At 44.9% G+C, this 19986-nt stretch overlaps 1 protein-coding gene across 1 annotated transcript; it reads left to right on the forward strand.

Annotated features, from left to right (window-relative positions):
* Positions 1–7290: 7290 nt before the first annotated feature.
* On the forward strand, positions 7291–17186 carry LOC308222339 (ubiquitin carboxyl-terminal hydrolase 42-like; the record flags this gene model as incomplete). Its single annotated transcript, XM_080620236.1, has 14 exons — positions 7291–7492; positions 7855–8055; positions 9278–9388; positions 9549–9651; positions 9812–9879; positions 10017–10087; positions 10632–10714; positions 11362–11473; positions 12093–12233; positions 12435–12535; positions 12995–13133; positions 13834–14565; positions 14951–15039; positions 15710–17186. The coding sequence occupies 14 exons, from the start codon at positions 7291–7293 to the stop codon at positions 17184–17186; spliced, it is 3630 nt and encodes a 1209-aa protein (XP_080476362.1).
* Positions 17187–19986: the final 2800 nt, after the last annotated feature.

Genomic DNA, 19986 nt, shown 5'->3' on the forward strand with positions numbered 1-19986 from the left:
CTCGGCTCGGCTCGGCTGGGCTGGGCTCTTCTCAGCTCTGGCGGCCGCTGTGGCGCCGGTCGGGCACCCGGCCGCTGTCCTCCTGCCTGCCGGGCAGCGGAGGGGTGGGACTCCCCGTCGGGGCGGGGCTGGGCGACGTCCCCAGTATGGGGCGGACGGACCCAGCCCCGCCGACGCCGCCACCGCCGCCACGGCCACCACCGCCTGGCCCGGCAGGACCGGGGCGGGGCGGGACGGGGCGGGAGAGCGCTGAGGCGGGGCGGCGCTGCGCCTGCCCCCGCAGCACCGGTTGCCGCGGGCCGGAGGTGCCCGGTGGGGCTGGGTCGGAGCGTGAGGTGGAGGGAGAAGGGCGAGGCGAGGGGAAGCGAGGGATCCCTCGGAGCCGTGCTCTGCCCTCGCCTGCCGCGTCAGGGTCGGGTTGGTTTGGCTGTGTTTGGGCTCTTGCCGCTCCCGACAGCGGACGTGCTGCGTGCCGCGCCGGTCCGTGAGAGCAGCGGTGCCAAAATGCTTTTAGGGACCAAAACGCCTCGGAAAGGCAGAGCGGAGGGTGAGCGGGTAGGTGCCTCAGGCTCAGCGCTGGTGATGGAAGGCCGGGCAGTTCCATTTCGGACTGGACGTTAACCGACTTTGAGAGCTTATCTTGCGACCCGGGAGAAGCAGACCCTCAGACCGCGGTGAAACACTGGGCACGCACCCCTGGGAGGACAGCGAGACCCCTGGGGGGTCACAAACTGCGGCTCCTGTGCGGACACAGAGGGCACCCCTGTGCGGAGAGACGCAGACCCTCAGGCCGCTCTCTGCTCCGTACAACTCGCGGTCCCCGATCTCGGAGGCGCCAGTAGTGGCAGGAAGCCTTGCTGGGCTCCGACAGCGAGGAATGAGAGCTTCGAATGCCTCTCTACTTCGTGTACCTAACTGGCTTCCAGTTAATATCTTCCTTAACTGGAATAACTGCGAGTTTCCCAGCTTGGCAGCTGCATTCTTTTTTATGACAGTAAACGAGTGCGGCGTGTTTGTGTTCGGGATGTTCCTCTTTTTTTTTTTTTTTCACTCGCTTTGGACTTTTTTCTGCCGGTAGCGTTGCTTTGTGGAAATGGAGTTTGCCATTAAGAGACATAAAAGTGCCTTCATGTCTTCATGTCTACCTGTAGTAGTTTTGTATTGCTCCTTATTTCTACTTAGGCATTTTTGTGTATGTTACTGGTTTTTTTACAGTCACTGCTGCAAATGTTTGTTTTGTCATGAGACAAATGCGTAATCGCTACTGCCCACTTAAACGCAGTTTTGTGAGTGGGGTTTTTAGTTTGGTTGTTGTTTGGGGTTTTATAATAATTTTTACCAGTTACTTAGTTCTTCAAGTTATTTCTTTGAGACTGAGTGACAGGATCTCCTTCTGGAATGCTCCGTGATATTCTTAAGTCAACCAGGACTTTTACCTCTGTTCCAGATACGAACAATGACTATAATGAGGAGAATATCTGCAATATTTAAAAACCTGTCATTCAGGCGGGCCAACAAATGTCACGCGAGGAAAACAACACCATCCACCACAAACTTGGGCCAAGTACCTCCTGCAGAAGAGCCAAAGAAGGGACCGGGAGGTTCTGTTTATTGCAGAACCTCTGAAAAACCCAAGCCTTTTGGCCAGGGAGAGCTAAGTAAGTGTGCCTTCTGTCCTTCCCCCCTTCAAAAAAAAACCAAAAAAAACCAAAACGAAAAGTAGAAAACGCAGTTCTCATTTGTTGCGCTGATATAAAACAGGGTTGTGATGAATAAAGCCTTCAGCGCTAGGCTGTAAATTTGTGAGTCGCCTAAGGCAACTGAAGGGACTGGTGCTGGAAAACCTACGGTTTTATCGATTTAAAAATCCACTTGTAACAATCGGTTTTGAGGAGCTTTTTAGAATACACAGACTTACCCAGGTCTTCTGTGTTGTGCAGAGAAAAATACATTTTACCTTTGTGTTTATGGCTTCCATTATTCACAAGTCTCTGAATGCTAACCCTGCTCCCGAGGAGGTCTGGCATCTGTAGGGCTACCTGCTCTGCTAGTTACTCGCATGTTTTTCCATCTTAGTTCTTGTATTTATTAGCATAGAATTACAAATGTAAATTTGTGGTTTAAGTTACAATAAGGAAAAAGGCCAGAGTGGTAGTTTGTCTTGTACTGGAAGAATTGAAACGGATAAATAAACCATAGTTCAAAAGAGTCTGTTGACCTGCAAATTCAAGTGGCAGTGTTTAAGCTGTTCCATCACGGTTTTTTGCGTTGTGGAGTAGACCTGGTGGGTTTGGGTGCTGCTGCAGAGTGCTACCTTTTAAACATCCTTTGTCAAACAGAAACCGTAAATAGTTTTGGAAATCTAATTTTCTTGCAGTTGTTAACGATGGAATTGCCCCACCACAAAGAATTCTTTTTCCACCTGAGAAAATCTGCATGGATTGGCAACAGCCACTGAATGTTGGAGTTGGACTGCAGAATCTGGGCAATACGTGTTACCTTAATGCTACTCTGCAGTGTTTAACTTATGCACCTCCTCCCGCCAATTACGTGCTTTCTCTGGCACACAACAAGTCCCTGACACAGAGCCCGACCCCGGGGCGGACAGAGCAGCAGACCCCGCAGCTGACAAACCCGAACCCCCGTTCGGACAGACGCAACCCCGGGGCCGCTCTGGCTGCTCCGTACTAATCGCGGTCCCGGGGCTCGGGGTCGCCAGCAGTAGCAGGAAGCGGAACTGGGCTCCGACAGCGGGGCAGCGGGAGCTTCGAGTGCCTCTCTACTTCGTGTACCTACCTGGCTTCCAGTTACGGTTAAAGTGATCAAAGAACTGCGAGTTTCCTAGCTTGGCAGCTGGATTCTTTTTTATGAAAGTAAAAAGGTATTACGTGTGTGCCTCTCGGGGACGTAAGGGGTGGATTCTGTTGAAACAGACCTGCTGCCCCCCTGAGGTGACAACCCCAACCTATTGCTGTATTTAACTTGGTTTGCGTGAGGTGCGGGCCTCTCAGGGACTTCAGAGGTGGGTTTCGTTGAAGCAAAACGTGCTGCCTCCCTGAGGCGATCGTCCCGTTCAGAAATGGATAGCAGTGAAGCTGCCCCTGAGGGCAGAGATGTGTTGTGTGGTCTTTTAGAGAAACAGAAGGCTCGCCTCTCTCTGCCAGGGGCAGAATGGGCCGAGAAAAATCGGCATAATTTGCAAAGTGTAACAGATCGAATAAGCGCCCTGCAAAAGGACGCAAAACTGCGGCCCGGAGAGGGTAACTCCGTTGTCTGCGCCGTACTGGGCGCCATCTTGACTGCTGCACCGGAGGCTGGCGCAGAACAACAAACAGCTGAATCTCAGTTCATACAAACTTCACCAGACCTGGTCCGAGCCCTGCAGGACCAGGTAGTTAACTTAAAAGAACCGTTAGACAATGAGAAAAATCAGGCTAACTGCTTGCAATGTGCCCTGAAAGAGCAACTCCTTGCAGAGAAAAGCGCCCCTGCACAGGGCGGAGAAAACAACTGAATATCCCCACAGGGCCCTGGGAGAGGCGGGACTAAGCGTAGAAAAGTGAAACGTTCCTGCCGCTTCTCTCCGCCCCTTGATAAATAGGGAATCTGCTTAGGAAGGCGGAGAGAACCAATTCCCACCGCTTGCCACCAGAGAGGTTCCGTTATCCTGCTCCGGAGTGAGCTAAACTTCAAAAGCAATCGGGTCGTACTCCAAAGGAATCAGAAACAGAATCTGTTTGGAGAGTATCGCTGTCTGGGGGAGGTGGATTTTTACGGAGTGAGAAGGAAGCTGAGGGATATTTGGGGCCAGCAGTATTTTTAACCACCGGCGACCACTGCGCACCCTGGTCCTTAACTCCAAGAGCAGCTTAGTGGGCTGGAGGACTTGACCCTTTGGAGAGGGGAGATCCCCTCGCCATCACAGGGGCAGTCGACCAGTGGGTAGCAAATGTGCAGAAAGCAGCATGTCTGCAAAGGATGTACGATCGGGAACTTAAACAGGAGGCCCCGATGATGATAGCGGTCGATCCCGAAAACACAGGACTTCCCTCATTCGGGCTCTTCCCGACTCCTTGGAAGCCATGGGGATCCAGTTACAGGGAAAGATAAGAGCAACATCCCAAAGTGAAAGGGCCGTTGCTGCCCTGGAAGGACTGCGTTCACCTGATCGAAAGACAGAGAAGAAAGTATTTGCCCAGGAGCTAGAAATAGTCCTGAGAAGAGGCAAGGGTTGTGGACATTGGGGTGATGACAGGCTATTCCTAAAGATTGAATGGATGGATTACCCAGTGATAAATTGGAAAAGCTGGTGCTAGAGTGGCCTGAAAGAAACCCCATGGGCCCTAAAGAAAAGGAAAAATGTGGAAGGCCCCAGTGTCCCCAGCACAAACCAGCTCCACCCCATGAGTGTGAGCAGAAGGGTGGAGGGTGAAAATATATTCGACAGCTCACTGAAGACAGTTAAGGCAAATAACTTGTTTTGTGGGACCTGATCTGGTGCCACATTTTTCACTTGCTTCGTATGTTTTGTACAACCTCATAGAGAACTCAACTCATAATGCTTTTGCCCATTGTCCTGCAGGATTTCAGAGGATTGCACAATTTTGTTAGATGGTTTCTCCCTTGGTTGGGAGTGAGTGAGTTAGGAAAAACTCTCAGTTGCCTGGTTTTGTCTCTCTAAAGTGGCCAGCTGAAGACAAATTCATAGGGTGATTTTAATTTTTATTATTAAATGCTATCAGACTGTGACACACTTCTTCTTCACTGGTCCTGCATCAGGAGACCAGTGAGTGGAGAACCTGTAGGAAACACAGGGCATCTGAATAATCTTTCTGATTTATCTAAGCTGTGTTGTTCGGAGATTTTAATGCTAAGAAATACTACATTTCCTGCTACAATCGCCTTAGTTACACATTACTCTCAAATAGTTATTCCTGCTGGGTAGAAGAACTTCAACTAAATACAGCAAATTAACTCCCAAGGCATTTCCTTCCTGCTTCTAGGCAGGCATCCTCACCTGGTTGAATAAATAGATTTTCAGAAGGGAAGAACTGATACAAAAGTGCTTCACGGCTTATTAGTGCTTTTGTAATCTCACATTTCTCCAGAAATACTTTATTGGCTGCTTTTCACAGCCTTGCACTCATTGGTACCACTGATCTGGCTTATTTGCATTACAACTGTACTTGTACAGAGCTCAAACTGATGCATGCATTGCTGAAGAACAAAACCTGAAGTTGCGGACCAGAAGACTCGAAACAGGTGATGTGAGCAGCTCTGAGATCACGCTGCTCTGCAAACGCAGGGCGTACGACTCAAAATCCTTTCTAGAAAGAGTTTAAATGTGTTCCATTAAGCAAAGGTATCTCCCCACGGACACTTGTTCGAGGATTGTACCTCCTTTGGTTGAGTTTCAGTCCCTTGAAAGTACTTGTATCTGAACAGTCATCCAAGCAGACCACAATTGCACACACTCTGGGGAAAATCTAAGGTGTAGAAAAGTTTACTTTGTTCTTTTCCTCTCAGCCTTTATCGCAAACATGCAATAAAGCAGAACACTGGCAGCATGACACCTCATGCAAAACAAGGCACATCAGCAAGGCTGGAACAAGCAAACGGCCTCTCCTTGACAGTCAAAAGGGGATTTGAAACACATCACCTTGGTCAGTCTGTGGCTTTGCCAGGACGGCACGTTTCCCTGTGCTGTATCCCGAGCTGCTCTGCAACTCCAACAAGCAAAATTGCTTTGATAAAGCACTGGGTCTCCCAAGCGGTCACTGGCACAGTAGGCACGGCTCAGGTTGAACAAGTTTGTGAAACCCTGCCTGCTACCAGCAGCAGTCCAAAAAAGCCACCCTGTGCCTCCATCATGGAATTAGGGGCTTTCCCTTAAGAACAGAAGGCGCACTCGGAGTAGAAAAGCATCGTGGTAAAAACCCCAGATCCCGAGGCGTGAGCGGCGTTGTTCCTTGCTTGGCGAGGAGGCGGCGGCTCCTCGCGGGGCCTGCCGCCCCCCCCCGGGGAATCGAGCGCTTCGAAGGGTTCCACTTCTCGCCGCCCTCGCGTCCCGTCCGTTAGTTGCCATGAGCACGGAGCCGCCCTAGGCTGCTCGCTGCTGCGGTCCTGCTTCCGGACGGTCCTCGAGCTGCGAGCGCGGAAAGGGACACCCGGGGCGGGGAGGGGCGGGGCGGGGCTGGGACTTAGCCTGAGGTGGAGGGAGAAGGGCGAGGCGAGGGGAAGCGAGGGATCCCTCGGAGCCGTGCTCTGCCCTCGCCTGCCGCGTCAGGGTCGGGTTGGTTTGGCTGTGTTTGGGCTCTTGCCGCTCCCGACAGCGGACGTGCTGCGTGCCGCGCCGGTCCGTGAGAGCAGCGGTGCCAAAATGCTTTTAGGGACCAAAACGCCTCGGAAAGGCAGAGCGGAGGGTGAGCGGGTAGGTGCCTCAGGCTCAGCGCTGGTGACGGAAGGCCGGGCAGTTCCATTTGGAACTGGTACTATGACGTTAACCGACTTTGAGAGCTTATCTTGCGACCCGGGAGAAGCAGACCCTCAGATCCCGGTGAAACACTGGGCAGACGCGCCTTGGGAGAGCAGAGAAACCCCTGGGCGGACGGAGACCACGGTCACGACCCCGGAGCTGACAAACTCGGAGCCCTTCGCTTCCAGGTAAGGTTAAAGTGATAATTGACTGCGGGTTTCCTGGGTTGGCAGATGGATTATTTTTTATGAAAGCAAACAAGTGTGGCCTCTGGGGGTGTGGGTGTGGGTGTGTGGGTGTGTGTGTGTGTGTGTGTCCGTTCGGGATGTTCCTTATTTCGAATTTGTGTGTGTGTGTTTGGTTTTTGGTTTTTTTTCGGGGGTTTGGTTTTACTTTTCTGTAGTTGGTTTGGTTTGGGCTTTTTTGTCTTCCTGTAGTGTTGCTTTGTGGAAGTATAGTTTGCAATTTAGAGACATAGAAGTGCCTTCATGTCTTCATGTCCACCTGTAGTAGTTTCCTGTTGCTCCTTATTTCTACTTAGGCATTTTTGTGTATGTTGTTGTTTTACAGTCACTGCTGCAAATGTTTGTTTTGTCATGAGACAAATGCGTAATCGCTGCTCCCCACTTAAACACAGTGTTGTGAGTGGGATTTTTAGTTTGGTTGTTGTCGTTTGGGGTTTTTTTAATATTTGTTACCAGCTATTTAGTCCTTCAAGTTATTTCTTTGCGACTGAGTGACAGGATCTCCTTCTGGAATGCTTTGTGATATTTTGAAGTCAACCAGAACTTTTATCTTTGATACAGATATGAACGATGACTATAAAGAGGAGAATACCTTCAATATTTAAAAAGCTGTCATTCAGGTGGGCCAACAAATGGCGTGCCAAGAAAGTGACAGCATGCACCGCAAACTTTGGCTGGGTACAACCTGCAGAAGAGCCAAAGAAGGGACCAGGAGGTTCTATTTATTGTAGAAGCACGGAAAAACCCAAGCCTTTTGGCCAGGGAGAGCTAAGTAAGTGTGCCTTCTGTCCTTCCCCCCTTTTCTTCAGAACAAAAACCCCAAAAGTTAGAAAACGCAGTTCTCATTTGTTGCACTGATATAAAACAGGGTTGTGATGAATAAAGCCTTCAGCGCTAGGCTGCAATTTTGTGAGTCCCCTAAGGCAACTGAAGGGACTGGTGCTGGAAAATGATGGTTCAAAGCAGTGTGTTGACCTGCAAATTCAAGTGGCAGTGTTTCAGCTGTTCCATCATGTGTTTTTGGGTTGTGGAGTAGACCTGGTTCTTCTGGGTGCTCCTGCAGAATGCTACCTTTTAAACAGCCTTTTTCAAACAGAAACCGTAAATAGTTTTGGAAATCTAATTTTCTTGCAGTTGTTAACGATGGAATTGCCCCACCACGTGAAATTCTTTTTCCACCTGAGAAAATCTGCATGGATTGGCAACAGCCACTGAATGTTGGAGTTGGACTGCAGAATCTGGGCAATACGTGTTACCTTAATGCTACTCTGCAGTGTTTGACGTACACACCTCCTCTGGCCAATTACATGCTGTCTCTTGAACACAGCAAGTCATGTGAGTACTTTCTAGTATTATTATAAATATGTTGGGCAGCTGCAAAGGTGGAAGAAGAACAGGGATTCTGTGGAGAAAACTCGTGGCTTTCCAGTTTTACCTGTAGAAGCCGGCTTTGAACGCAATCTTCGCGGTCTTTTCCAGCCTAAGTGATTCTGTGATTCCATGGTTATTTAGCAGGGAGCTCAGAATGGCATATAAAGTTCATTTGTTCATTTAATGCACAATGGTAAACTTGCAAGTAAGGACCATTTCTTGCTTTGTGTGAATAAAGAAGTATGTTGCAAAGGAAGGCATTTGATGAACATTTGGGATTTGGGTTTCCTGCTGGTAGAAAGGAGGTAAAATTTAGGATGTTGGCATCATAGCTTCTTTGTGTCTGCAGCCTAGATACCGTAGTGTGTTAATATTGCAATAAATGACACGTTCACTCTTGACCCATTAAAAAGGCCCACACCCTAGAAAGCACTACGAGCCAATTTCTGCTGTCCTGAAATGGAAATCTGTGTGGGGCAGTATTAAAATGTAGACTGGTTTTATTCTAGTTAAAAGTTCGTATTTTTTGAACGTTGGAATTTGTGTTCTTTGCACTTCTATGCTTGAATTGATTTAGGCATAGGAGCCTCTTTTCATCTCCATCTAGGTCTATTTTGACAAAGGTACATGCATGCTTTTTGGTTTGGCATCTTAGTGTTTATTCCTAGAAATGTAAGTGTGTTTTTTTAACATAGATAAAAATGTTTCCAGTTAAGAACCCTGTTGCAAAAGGGAGGGCAGAAATAATTTAATCTTTCCTTTCTCCCGGAGGTTTCTTATCTCTGTGTCACGTAGCTCACCTCACAGCAGTATGCTGAAAATAACAGGCATTCTCTCTTAGTGCTGTGTCATCAATGTCAGTAGTGTTTTGTCATATATTCGGCAGCCTGTGGAGTTCACATTCGTGTCAGCCTGCAAAAAAAAAAAAAGTCATTGCAATAGTGACTTAGATTGCTCATCAGAAAATGCATTTTAATGCAAACTCAGTCATCATTTAAATTCTGTACAGGATTGCGTCTTAAAATGCCACAAAACTGTCGGGATATTGACGCCTTAGGAGAAGAGGATGCACATGAAGAATGCACATTGTACCTTTAGCTTAAAGAGTATTAATTCATAAGGCTGGGTTTTGGTTTTTTTGTAGCAATGCATATTTGGCTAGACTGTTGCTTCTTTCACTCTTCAGGTCATGAAAAAGGCTTCTGTATGATGTGTACATTGGAAGCTCACATTAACCAAGTCCTGTGTTGCTCTAATAATGCTATCAAACCTACATCTGTTATCCATGGCCTTAAAAGTAAGTAATTTCAGATGGTTTTATTTTGATATATTTGGTAACTTTTCAAAGAACTATTTGATGCATAGAAATGATTTTGATGCTTGGAAGGAAGATATTAGAAATACAAGTTTTCTTTCAATTTCTACGAGATAAATATGACTACCTTCTTATTTATTAGGAATAGGAAAGCATTTCCGTTACGGCAGTCAAGAGGATGCACATGAATTCTTGTCCTTCACTGTTGATGCTTTGCAGAAAACTTGCTTGAATGGAAGCACCAAGTAAGCATAAACAAATTATTTAACTTTTGATTGTTCTCTAGCCCCTTTTACTCCTTTCTTTACTATACTGCATTAAAATCCGTGTCCTTGGTAAAAACTGTTTGAAGAGTTAAATCTGAGCCTCGCATCATCTGAGGTCTGATTTATCATTTCTTTCCAGGTTGGACATATCTTCTCAAGCCACCACACTTATTTATCAAATATTTGGAGGATACCTAAGATCCCAAGGTACTTGTTAAAAATCTTCCTCTCCTTTGAAGTGGTCTGTGTCTGTTTGTCTGTAGTAAAGGACTTTGACTAAAGTAATACGTGTGAAGACTTTAAATTTGTCCAGTCAGTGTTAAGCATTTGTATTTTGATTCCAGTGAAATGCTTGAACTGCCAAGCCGTTTCTGATACGTACGAACCATTCCTCGATATTACTTTGGATATAGAGGTAAGGTGTTTTGTGAATATGGGTTGAGCTGTATGGGGACCTGTAGAGCCTTCCAAAGAAAGGCATTTTACTGAAAAAGATACACTGCTAAAAGGAAAGAGCTTGATGCTGGATGGGAGCGGCAATCCTTTGGTCTTGTGTGGAAGGCATCTAGATGCTCTCCATGTTTGCAGTGGGTTTAAGCTGTAAAAACAGTAATTATGTCTACACAAACACCTATACTCTCACACTTCTCCATTATTCTGCTTCAGCATACGTCTGTCGTTAGGCTGATGGGTTTCACTGTTCTCATTCTTGATGCCATAGCATAGCACAGGAGCTGTCTGTGGCACTGCAAACTTTATTGTTTTGTTTCAGAGTAGAATCGTTTCCACAGGAGGTAAATGCTCAGCGTACTCTGAGGTTTCTGCCTCCTTCACAGTGGTTGCCGGTTGGCAGTAGGTCGCTTGAGGATGAACTAGCAAGGTTCTCTCGCAAACTACCAGGAAGCGTTTGAAGTTTTGCTTTTCCAGTGACTTAGTGCTCTACTTTCTTATTCATCCAGGCCGTTACGTCTGTCACCGAGGCTCTAGAACAATTTGTGAAACCTGAACAACTGGGCGGAGAAAACAGCTATAAGTGTAGCAAGTAAGATTCTTACTAATTCCATGTGAACACAAGAGAACGCGTTTCATGTATCACATGAATATCTGGAAATAGAAGAATTCTGGCCATTAGCTCATATTAGACTTTTATTCCTTACTGCTGCCTCTACTGGTGTTTATTAGCCTTCGTAAGAGTGAGGTTGCACACAGAAATATTTGTCTGGCCAGAAGTTACAGGGGATGTCTGCTAAGTAGTGGTGAGCTGAAGCATGGAGCTAAGGACAAGGATTTGGGGTGGGAGGCAACAATCAGCTTGCTGAAGGTCCTAGTGTTCCCTGTGGAACAAAGTGGGATTGGGTCTCAGTGCGTGTGAACGGTGGTCGTTAACATGAGCAGCCTCTAATGGCTCACTAAAAAATGTCTTGCAGGGTTCTCATGCTGAATTGTTGGGAAGCCTTTCCTTTTTGTCATTAGGATAGATGCTCAGATGTTTGCTTGGCTATCGAAAGATAATGTTCTAAATCCTTTGTTTTGTAGAGCTGTCCGCTTACATCCTGTTACCTTCTGTCTGTTAACAAGCCTGAAGTGCAGCGTATGGGTTCATAAGCCTGTGCGAGAGATGAACACTTGTTTGAGTTTTGGGAGGGGGAAGAATTTGCCGTTAACCGTTTGTCTGTGCTGGTTTTTAAGGTGCGAAAACATGGTTTCTGCCTCCAAGAGGTACACAATACATCGCTCCTCCAAAGTTCTCGTCATATCGCTGAAAAGATTTGCAGATTTTACTGGTGGCAAGATCAACAAGGTATATTTGCAGCCGTAAAGCAGCTTTATCTTCTTGGAATGGGAGATTTCCCCGAGAAAATATCATTTTAAACAGGGGAAGTTTAGATCGGGTATAAGGAAGAAATTCTTTACTGTTAGGGTGGTGAGGCACTGGAATGGGTTGCCCGGGGAAGCTGTGACTGCTCCATCCCTGGCGGTGTTCAAAGTCAGGTTGGACAGAGCCTTGGGTGGCATGGTTTAGTGGGAGGTGTCCCTGCCCATGGCAGGGGGGCTGGATCTAGATGATCTTAAGGTCCTTTCCAAGCCTAACTATTCTATGATTCTGTGATTCTATGATTTAAAAGTTGTTAATGCTTGCAGGCTGTAACTAGAGACTAATAACAATAGTCTAAGAAAAGTCCATCTAACAACTGTGGCTTACGGTAACCATAGGGGTATACCTCACTCTTAGAGCTAATTCTGCAGAAAAGAGTTCTCTGCAGCTTAAATGACTAAATGTTGTTTCTGAGAAGAGGTATTTTTATAAGAATCAAGAATATATTTGTGTGATCCTAGCCTGTGTTTTCAGAAGGGTTTTTCTCAGGCTGTTCCACCAAGTGATTCCGGGTAATTTTTGAATCTTCCTGTTTTGTGTTTAGGATGTAAAATACCCTGAATATTTGGATCTTCGAGCCTATATGTCCCAGTCGATGGGAGAGCCACTCATCTATTCTTTATATGCAGTTCTTGTTCATTTGGGGTTTGGCTGCAGTGCAGGACACTATATCTGCTTCATAAAGGTGGGTACCAGCTTGATTTCTCCCAGGGTGAAATAAACAAAGAAAATCAATGTTACTGGTAACCACCGTTTTGATGGGGAAAAGTTGGATGGTGTGTTCTATTTGATTTGGTTTGGATGGTTTGTGCTGTAGTGTTCTACCTGTGACGGCATTTGAGCAACATGCATTTTGTCTAAAGATGTCACTGTCTTTTATTTGCAGGCCGGCAATGGATTTTGGTATCGAATGAATGATGCCGTAGTGGAGCCTTCTGATATCCAAACAGTTCTCAATCAGCAAGCTTATTTACTTTTTTATGTCAGGTAATACCAACTCCTGAACCTGTTCAGAATATATTTACTTTCCTGTTACTGATACTTGTCTTTTTTTCAGGTGTTGTTATTTCTGTGCTAGGAAAAGATTACAATTTCTGGAATTTGGTTCTGTCTAACCTGAACTTGCCCACAGCATTTACTGCCTTTCATTGCTTGGCGTTAAACTGGTGCGCTTGTGTACATTGCTGTCTATCTGGTCTTTGTAGCTGGCTAATGTAGAAGAGGAGAAATTACGCCATAGATGATGTAAGGGTGAGCTGTCGCTCTGGCAAGGATAGTCATTGTAGGGAGACCATTGTCTGTTTTTTAGTTTGTAGTCTTGGTTGAGCCTTTTGTACATGTCTTGTGTGTCACATCATCTGTTCTTTTCAAATTTTAGAAGGGGGTTTAATCCAAGACCAGGCTGAAAGAAAAACTCTAAACTGAGATCACTGCTTTTTTCCCAAGGCGCTATGATTTGACACTTGGAGAACGTGGTTTTTACTTACCAGCACCGTCTGACCCCTGCTCATTCCTTGGTCAGTGGGGGCCTAATAGTAAGCAGGACGGATTTATGGGACCGCAGCTTCCTCCTCATATGATTAAGGTAATTTGCAGGGAGCAGATAATGGCACCAAATTGATAATGTTGTTTTCTTTTGACTGGGGGTGGGGGGTGTGTTGTTGTTTTGTAGCGTCTGAGTTTTATTTTCCCTCCCACACTGCAGCTTTCTTCACAACCGTCAGCAACAGCCAGAATTATTCCAACAGTGGCTAATCCTAAATTGTGCAGCCATGCTACTTCATTATACTTCCAACTCAAAGTGCTTTCTAAAGCACTGGGAGCTACGCTTTTCAGATGCTTGAAGGAGCCTATTAATTCCTGATGATGATGATGATGATAAGAACAATAGTAGTAGTAATAATTCAATATCACTCCGCCAGTGTTCATTTAGCTGAGTCAGTGAAAACGATTTTTCTTGGTCCTGCGTACCAGAGCAATTATTGCAGTGTTTTCGAGGAATGTTTAAAGGGGAAAGTAAATACATTTGGGAAGAGCTTTAGTCAATGTTTAGTTGTTTGTGTGGGTTTCAAAAATGAGGCTCATTTGATACCAATATGCAGTAAACCAAAAGCAGCAGGAATTAAACACACTTGTTGGACTTAGGTTGATATTGGAAGTGGGGTGTTTTTTCTTCTTAGGTGGTGAGGCAATTTGTAGAAATATTTAGAAGGAGAATTTAATGTTTTCATAAGTGCTGTGTGATTGCACATATTCATCTTGCAATCTTTTCTTTTTAAATACAGAATTCAAGTCATTTAAATGGAAATGGACCCCTAGAAGAGGATACAAATCGTGTTGGTATCTCCATAAAAAGTCTATCTTCAGCTCTACCAACAGCTTGCATTCAAAACTGGGCAATTACCAGGCCTTCAGCTACGGATCCATCAAAAGCCCAGAAGATCACTAGAAGTATTAATAACAAATTGCCTGAGCGGCAGACCGTGTCACAGGCTGGCCATCTTACCAGTGCTTTGGAGAATGAGGATCTCAGCAAGGCCGTTCCTTCCTCCACAATTACAAACTCTTTCAGAGCAGAGTCTACCTCAGATGCCTCTACAGTGGCAGTTGCTGCTGACATTTCCAGACAGGAAGTTCCTGATGAAATGTTTGTAGAGCCAGCAGTGAATGGAAGTCCTACACTCGGCTCCGATGCTACGGTTCCTTCCAGTGCAGAGTCTTCAGGAAAATCTGAGGCGTCGAATGGCGTGTTTAAAATGAATTTCAGCGTATCTTCCAACGGAATTGTGATTTGGGAGGCGGTCGGCACATTGCAGAATTCCCATTCTCCCTGTGAGAGGGCTGAAAAAGAGAGTTCCCATCATGACCTGCCAAAAAATGATTCACTAAATGGTGCTGTTAGTTTAGATACTGGATCTAAACAAAATGGACTGAAACTTGATGATTTTACTTGCGAAGTCCAACCTGCTAAAACTTCTGAGATTTTCTTTGCTAAAACAAATGGATTGCTTGAACCAGTGAGTTATGTTTGTTCCATCTAGAACTTCTCACCTATGGTGTCCTTAGTATTCAGGAGCGTTAAAATGTTCCTAATTCATGTGAAATACTGTGAAAACACACAGCACAAATTTCATCGTTAACACTTTGTGCTGTTGTCCCCTTAGAATTTGCAGAGCTGAACTGGCATGTGAGAACATGTCAGCTTCAGAAAAGTTCAGCTGAGATAGTACTTGATAAGTTTCATAAACATATTTGGGGGTGGGGAAGGGGTGATGTTTGAAATGGCAATAGTGCACGTAAGGCAAAGTGATCTTGCTTAATAACTAATGAGGAAATTTTGCAAACAGTTTTCAGCTAAAGGTAGTATATTTTTGTCTGTTAACGTCTGCATTTTAATTGTAGGTACCTGAAGCTGAGTCACCAATTCCTCAAGAAATAATCTTAGAATCCCTGGCCTACAGCCACCTGAACAGGCTGTCAGCGCAAACAAGGTAAACCGGGTATACTCTGATGAAAACAAGATTTCATCCAAGTTTATCATTGTTTTACCCCTTTGCTAATTCTATTTAGTAGAAAGCTTTGAACCAGTACAGCAAATTCCACACTGTACATGTAGGGTTGCAGACATCAGCACTGAAGATGTATTATTCCGATATTAAATACGAGCAGATGCCTCTCAGAATAGTTCTGTTTCTTCACGGAATTATTTTCCTTTTTTTAACGATTGGATTTCTTTTTCCAATGTAAATTCCCCACCTCCTGCCCTCCCATTTTGGGGGGAGGGACTGACATTAATGAGTTGACTTTTTTCTAGTTAGGGGAGAGCGAACCTAGTGGTGCTGGCTACTGATGTGATGTAGAGCAGTGAGCAGAGGGAGACAAATGTGCTGGGTGTGGGTTTTTAATGTACTCCTTGCAGGCTCAAGAGAAGAAAAACACCTTCTCTGGGCGCTGCTGAATGTATAAGAATCGGTTTCTAAAGGGGACTGCCTTACAGAGTCTCTTTAGAAAGCTACAGTTTCCAAACCGTGTAAGGGAGTTTAGAAACAGACAGAGTTTACCAGTAGCCAGCAAATCTTTTACTTAAGGGGATTTGTGCTCCCAACATTTATCTTTTAGGTGAACTTTTCCAAGTGAAAAATGTGGTTTTATTTTGTGCAGTGTCCCTGCACCTCAGAAGTCTGAGGGCGATCGTCTTATGGAAACCATAGTGACGGAAACAGTGTCTGTCTATGAACAATCCGGGACGCCTCTTTCCAACCTTGGCTGTGAGATTGAGAGTCCTTTTACTGTATCAGACTGTGAAACCATTGCTACCAAAGAAGTTGCTGAAAGTATTATAACAAAAGCTGATAACGTACAACCCAGTATCAACAGTCAGCACAAGGTCAGGAAAAAATCCTTGGGTACTGAATGGGAATACGTTGGGCAGTGTGAGTCCGAAGACAGCAGAGACAAAGACAAACCAAGAAGACCAAAAGAACCTGCACTCATTGCAAAAGGAGATCCTTCGTATATCAAAGGGTCTCCTGAGAGTGAAGAGAAATTAGGGCAAACTTCCTTTGTGAAGTCTGACATTGAATGTAGTCCTAAAAAACCTGCATCTCTAGGTATTACAGATAAATGCCAAGATACAGAGGACATTTCTAATAACTATGTAGAGGTACCACCTGTTAATGACTCTTCTATTGCAAAGCTGGATAAAGTTCTGGAGAGTCAGTTCTCCAGGCAAAATGAAGGGCTGAATAATAAAAAATGCGAAGAGGATAATAGGCAAAAATACGAGGAGAAGATACACGACTCCAAAAAACCTGACAAAGAACACTACCGAAAGAAGAGACAATACTCTGAGATTAAAGAGCAGAAGCAAAGCAGGAGCAAAGCGGATGATCGTTCCTACAAAAGGAGGCGCTCTCGCAGCATGGAAACAAATAAGCAATATCATCATAAGCAGGACTATTACAATGAAAGGAAGTACAGACCTTCCCATAATGAAAGAAGCAGTCCAAATAACAGCAGAAGGTCAGGAAAATACTCTCGTTATAGATCGCGAAGCAGAGAAAGAACAGAACAAGACAGAAATAGGTATTCCCATTCCAAAGGAGAGAGAACTTGGAGCAGGGAAAGATACTATCAAGATGAAGCACGGAGATGGGAAAAACGCAGGTGTTACAAGGGTTATTACTCTGTTCATGGAACAGGAGATGGTAGAGAGAGGAAGTCCTCTCATTTTGATAAGGACTTTGACAAATTGAGTCAGTTCTACAAATCACGTAGGGATCATCACTGCCAGAGCAGATGGGCTCACACCAGTCACTCCAGGGAGGAAGGAGCCCATCACTTCAGTAGCCACAGAGGGAACTTCCGTCATGGTTCAGTACCTCAGCGGCAGTCTGAAAAACACTCTCGGGAAAGGCACGCACCTCCACCTGCCTCAGCTCGTGCACATTTTGACAACGCTTTCTGGGAAAATGAAAAACTTAGACTTGGCAAGAGGAAATACAGTGACAGAGAAGGAAGGGAAAGTGAAATGGGAAAGAAATGCCGCAAGACAGATGACCAAAGAATGAAAAAAGATGAGAAGGTCAAGAAGAAAAAGAAGTCCAAAGATAAATATCGAGAGAAGGATTACAAGTAAGCAGGGATTCCAGCATAATCTGCCATTTTTTTTCCTAACACTTTTCTCTGTGTTTCTCATGCCTGCCTTTTCCCCATTGTTTCTAAGTGATTTATGTAGGATAATCTGACTAGGTGTTGGTCATCAGGCTGGTCATTAGGTTGGTCAAGCCAACATAGGAAGGATGTTGCTGAATAGCGTTAGAACGCTAGACCTGGAGCACAAAGTTAAGAACCTGTCGTGGTTTAAGCCCAGCCTGCTGAACCCAGGGCAGAGCCAGATCTGCGCACTGTTCTTGATTAGGTTACAACAATTATGTATTTTTAATTCCACATATTCCACAAATAGCCCCTGTCAGGATTTGTGTACAAACCAAGACTTACTGGTCCTTAATCTGAGGGCTTATGTTTGCTGCATCCAAAGTCAGATGTGCAGAAATTACTACAAAATAGGTGACACACAGCAAGTCATCACCTGTGGTAAAAGAAGTAACATTCCATACACGCATGAAACGCTGCATCCGTTTTCCTATTTTTAAGCTGCGTGTTTCCCTCAGCCTTCCGCATTTGCAGTGACTGGGACTGGTTTGGCTTTAGTGAATGGTTTTGCCAGCAGGTGGCCAAATCTGGTTCTTTCTAAACCAGTCAAAAGTATAGGAAGAAATTCAATGTCTTGCACCCCACTACACAGGTCAGGGGCATTAAGATTAGTGCACTATCTGTGTAGGCGTAAGAGATGTTAACCGATAAACACAGTGCTAGAACCCCACTTTGATCCACTGCTTGCAACACAAGTGGGATATGAGGGCTGTGAAAAGCAATTTGTTAAGTCTGCAGAATTTGAGTATTTCCTCAGGTCCATAGATGTTAACGAACTTCCTGTTGTGGAAGGTCTGTCTTTAAAAATATTAAATGAATGGGTCTCAAGTAGGAATTTTCACCTTAGCATAGATCCAAACTGCAGTCAGTTTGGAAGTGGGGAAGCTACCTTCTCAAGTCCGTCGGATAATATAGTCACAGAGCAGGTGGAGCTGTGTGCAGGCTTGAGACTTCTCTTTCAGAAACCAAACCACTGAGACAGGGTTTGACATTGAATGTCATGACATGGAGTGACTTTGGCTTCTTTTGTCTTTCAGATGCAAAGCTCACTGATGGAATCCTTCGCTACCTAAACTAAACCTACTGACAAAACCAGCTACGTCTCATCGTCAAACCTGACTGTTTACCATCAAAACTGTACAATCAAGGCTGATGGTTTACCCTGAAACCTGGCTGTTTACCATCAAGAATGACTCTACCATCAAAACTGACTGTTTACCATCAAGCCTGGCTTTGCCATCAAACCTGACGCTTTAGCACCAAACCTGTTTTCCATTGAACCTGCCTTTACCATCAGAACTGACTCTCTACCATCAAATGTGACTTTTTACCACCAAACCTGACTGTTTGCACCAAACCTGACTGTTTATCATCGAACCTGGATTTGCCATCAAAAAAGATGAATCTTTGCCTTCAAAAACAACAACTCTTTATCTTCAAACTGGACTTTATCGATGTGGACCATCAAAACTTAGAATTTCTGATTGAAACATTTACCATCAAGACAAAATCCATACGTTTTAATTCCGTTCTCTTAATATACTGTCACTTGCCTGAAGTCTCAGTTGTCTTTGTCTCTCTAAAGTGGCTAGCTCCAGACAAATTCATAGGGTGATTTTAATTTTTATTATTAAATGCTATCAAACTGTGATGCACTTCATATTCACTGGTCCTGCATCAGGAGCGCAGTGATTGGGAACCTCAGTGAAATACAGTTCCTCTGACTTATCTGTCTGGTCTGATTAATCGACTTGAGGACAAGAGATCTGAGTTGTTCTTGCCTTATATTTGACTGAAGCTCATGGAAGGGAACGGACAAAATCCCTCTTTAATTCAGGGTGGGAAACCAGCTCTTAATGGAGTAACATTCACAGCAACACAGCTATGAGTGTTCAGCTTTACAAGAACAATCTATTTTGCAGGTGAGGAATTTTCTCTCTGAAAAAGTAAACCTGTCAATTTAAATCAGTGTGCCTAAAGGTAGGCAAAGAGGCCTTTGACTTACAAGAGCAGTTGCAAAATCAGATCTTAACCTCTGAAACCAGTAAATCAGCACGCACCTCCCATGTATTCTTGGTAAATGAGGAGCTATGCAACAGTAGGGTTTCACACTTTATTTTAGAGACAGTCTCCAGGCTGAAGCAACAGGTCCTCCTGATAAATGAAAACGTTACCATTGCAGTGGATTTACATAGAACGTCACATTGTAAACAATGATTGATACAGAGTATGTCATGCAAATCACTTGTGTACGCCAAGTTATGAGTTAGATCAGTCCCTATCTGTGCGGCGTTTACATTTTATATTCAAACTGTAGCTAGAAACATTTTCTAAGAAAGTCTAGAAATGGAACTGGTAAGCCACAAGTCTTAGCTTGTAGGATTTGGTCTACAAGAGACCTAGCTTTTCCAGCCAGCATATCTACATAGGGATGTACTAAATCTGAAAAATATGCATTGTTTTCACCTAGAAAGCATTCTAGTTGCTGCTCAGTTGGCAGAGGTTCAGTTTTGTACCAGTTTAAAGCGGTTCAAAATGTTTCAGTAACGTAGCGCTTATTTTGTCAGAATAGCGTCAATTTTAAGCCAGTCCGGCTGAGCCGAAGTTTCCTGTACATTTCTCTGCCTGCACTGCACTGGCACCGCGGCTGATGGAAGTGGCCACACAGCTCAGCTGCTGAGCGGAGCCGGCACGGCAAAAAGAAGGGAAAGAGAGCGGCGGGA

The sequence above is a fragment of the Psittacula echo genome (assembly GCF_963264785.1).
Source record: "Psittacula echo genome assembly, chromosome: 5".
Classification (NCBI taxonomy): domain Eukaryota; kingdom Metazoa; phylum Chordata; class Aves; order Psittaciformes; family Psittacidae; genus Psittacula; species Psittacula echo.